Raw genomic sequence first — 1,814 nt, 5'->3', positions numbered from 1 at the left:
ATAAAGAGATACAAATAATAATAATAACCGTCAACCGTCAATCATCTATTTTTTCTGAATATTTTTATTTTCGAACTTCTTTACGATAATTATACAATAAACAATATTTTTATAATAGTATATAGTAAAAGTGCACATATAAAACTCAAGAAACCATATTAAAATAAAAAAGTAAATAAAAATGAAAATCCGATGTACGATGACATATGTCATCACTATAAAATATGTAATTTACGACTCAGAAAACAAGAATAGATAAATGTTGACACGAAGAAGAGCAGCACGCCTTCCATCCCCGGGCTCGTCGCCGAGCTCCGCCTCGCAGCTGCCGCCGGGCCGAGGTCCAGCGCCGGCAGTTGCAGTCGCGTCGAGCTCCAGCGACGAGTACTACTCCCCGCCGACGTCGCCAACACCTGTACGTCGGCCGGGGAGGCGCCGGCCGCCGAGCAGCTTGGCGCCCTCAGGCCAACCGGCCTCGAACAGGGCTCCCGCTCCCGGTGGTGTAGTGCAGCGCATGAAGTGGACTCGACCCATGAACGAGAATGTCATGCGCGCCTACTATGGGGCGACAGGGGGAGGAACTAACCTCACTGCGTACCGTGCCAGAATGCTCTCTCTGTTTCGGGCCCTTGAACCGGACGTCGACGTATCGGCACAACGTTTGTCGGATCAAGTGCGAGTTATCCAACGTAATCACAGGTTGGATGACGCGACGCTTGATCGATTGCGCTCTGAAGTGCAGACTAGCCCTGTCGTCGTTACCCCGTCAATAGCGGAAGCGCCAGCTGCAAGCGCGCTGCCTGCCAACCCTGCTGACGGGGGAGATGATGACGGTGCTATAACTGTAAGTACCCAGTGCAGTGATCATATAAGGAGTACATTGGAACAGGCGGTTCTGGAGTATCGGTCAACACCCCGGGACCAGAGACCGCGACTACCTCGCTTGCCCATGCACAACCGAAACAAGGCGCTAATGGGTGTCCTGGATTCGCTGCTATCCAGTTATTTTGGGAACAGCGAAGACCTCGGTGACACGCACTCGCTTCTGTACTGTGCGGCTGTTGCGGCGTGTCGTGTAGCTGGTGTTACCTTTCGAGATAACACAGCTGCACGGCCTAAGCAAGCGGCACCAGCCTGGCAGTGCAGGATTGAGAAGCGTGTTGCTGAGGCCAGGACACTCATAGCCAAACTTGTTGCGTTTCGGGGCGGAAACACTCGCCCTAGGGTCATGCGTTTTGTAAAGCGGGCGTTTGCTGGGACTAATATTAGCCCAGCGAATACACCGCCCGAGTTACAGAACGCATTGACTTTTTTAAGCAAAAGGTGTGTGCCTGGGCAAGCCGTATTCGACGGTACAAGACTCGGGTGGACCGATTTCACCAGAACCGTATGTTCCAAAGAGACCAAAGATGGGTGTACAGATCTTGGGAGCAACCTGCGTCGGAGGAGGGTGCCGGACGCCTGCCGGATGATGTCGCTACAAATTTGTTTTTGGCGCAGCATCTGGTCGGCGCCTGTAACCCACTCTGAGGGGGATTGGATACGTGATGTTGAGCAATCGTGTGAACGAATAGAAGAAATGGGGGCTATTGATATTAGTCCCCAAGACGTAGCCAATGCAGTCCGTCGTTGGCCAATTGGAAAGCCCGGGCCCGGATGGACTGCATAACTTCTGGTTGAAATGGCTACCAAGTTCACATGGTTGCTTAGCATCCCAATTCCAATCTGCCGTAGACTCGGGCGTGCTCCCACAGTTCTTCACTACTGGTTCCACCCATCTGCTCCACAAAACAGGTAGTACCACGGACCCCAAA

The 1,814-nt window shown here is 52.0% G+C and overlaps 1 protein-coding gene across 1 annotated transcript; it reads left to right on the top strand.

The window, feature by feature from the left end:
* Window positions 1–259: 259 nt before the first annotated feature.
* On the top strand, window positions 260–1,323 carry LOC113507323 (the record flags this gene model as incomplete). Its single annotated transcript, XM_026890186.1, has 1 exon — window positions 260–1,323. A coding segment is annotated over exon 1 (1,064 nt), but the record flags the coding sequence as incomplete, so codon positions are not given.
* Window positions 1,324–1,814: the final 491 nt, after the last annotated feature.

Source organism: Trichoplusia ni, unplaced genomic scaffold (assembly GCF_003590095.1).
Source record: "Trichoplusia ni isolate ovarian cell line Hi5 unplaced genomic scaffold, tn1 tig00001543, whole genome shotgun sequence".
Lineage (NCBI taxonomy): Eukaryota > Metazoa > Arthropoda > Insecta > Lepidoptera > Noctuidae > Trichoplusia > Trichoplusia ni.
This window is presented reverse-complemented; position numbering and strand designations above follow the sequence as displayed.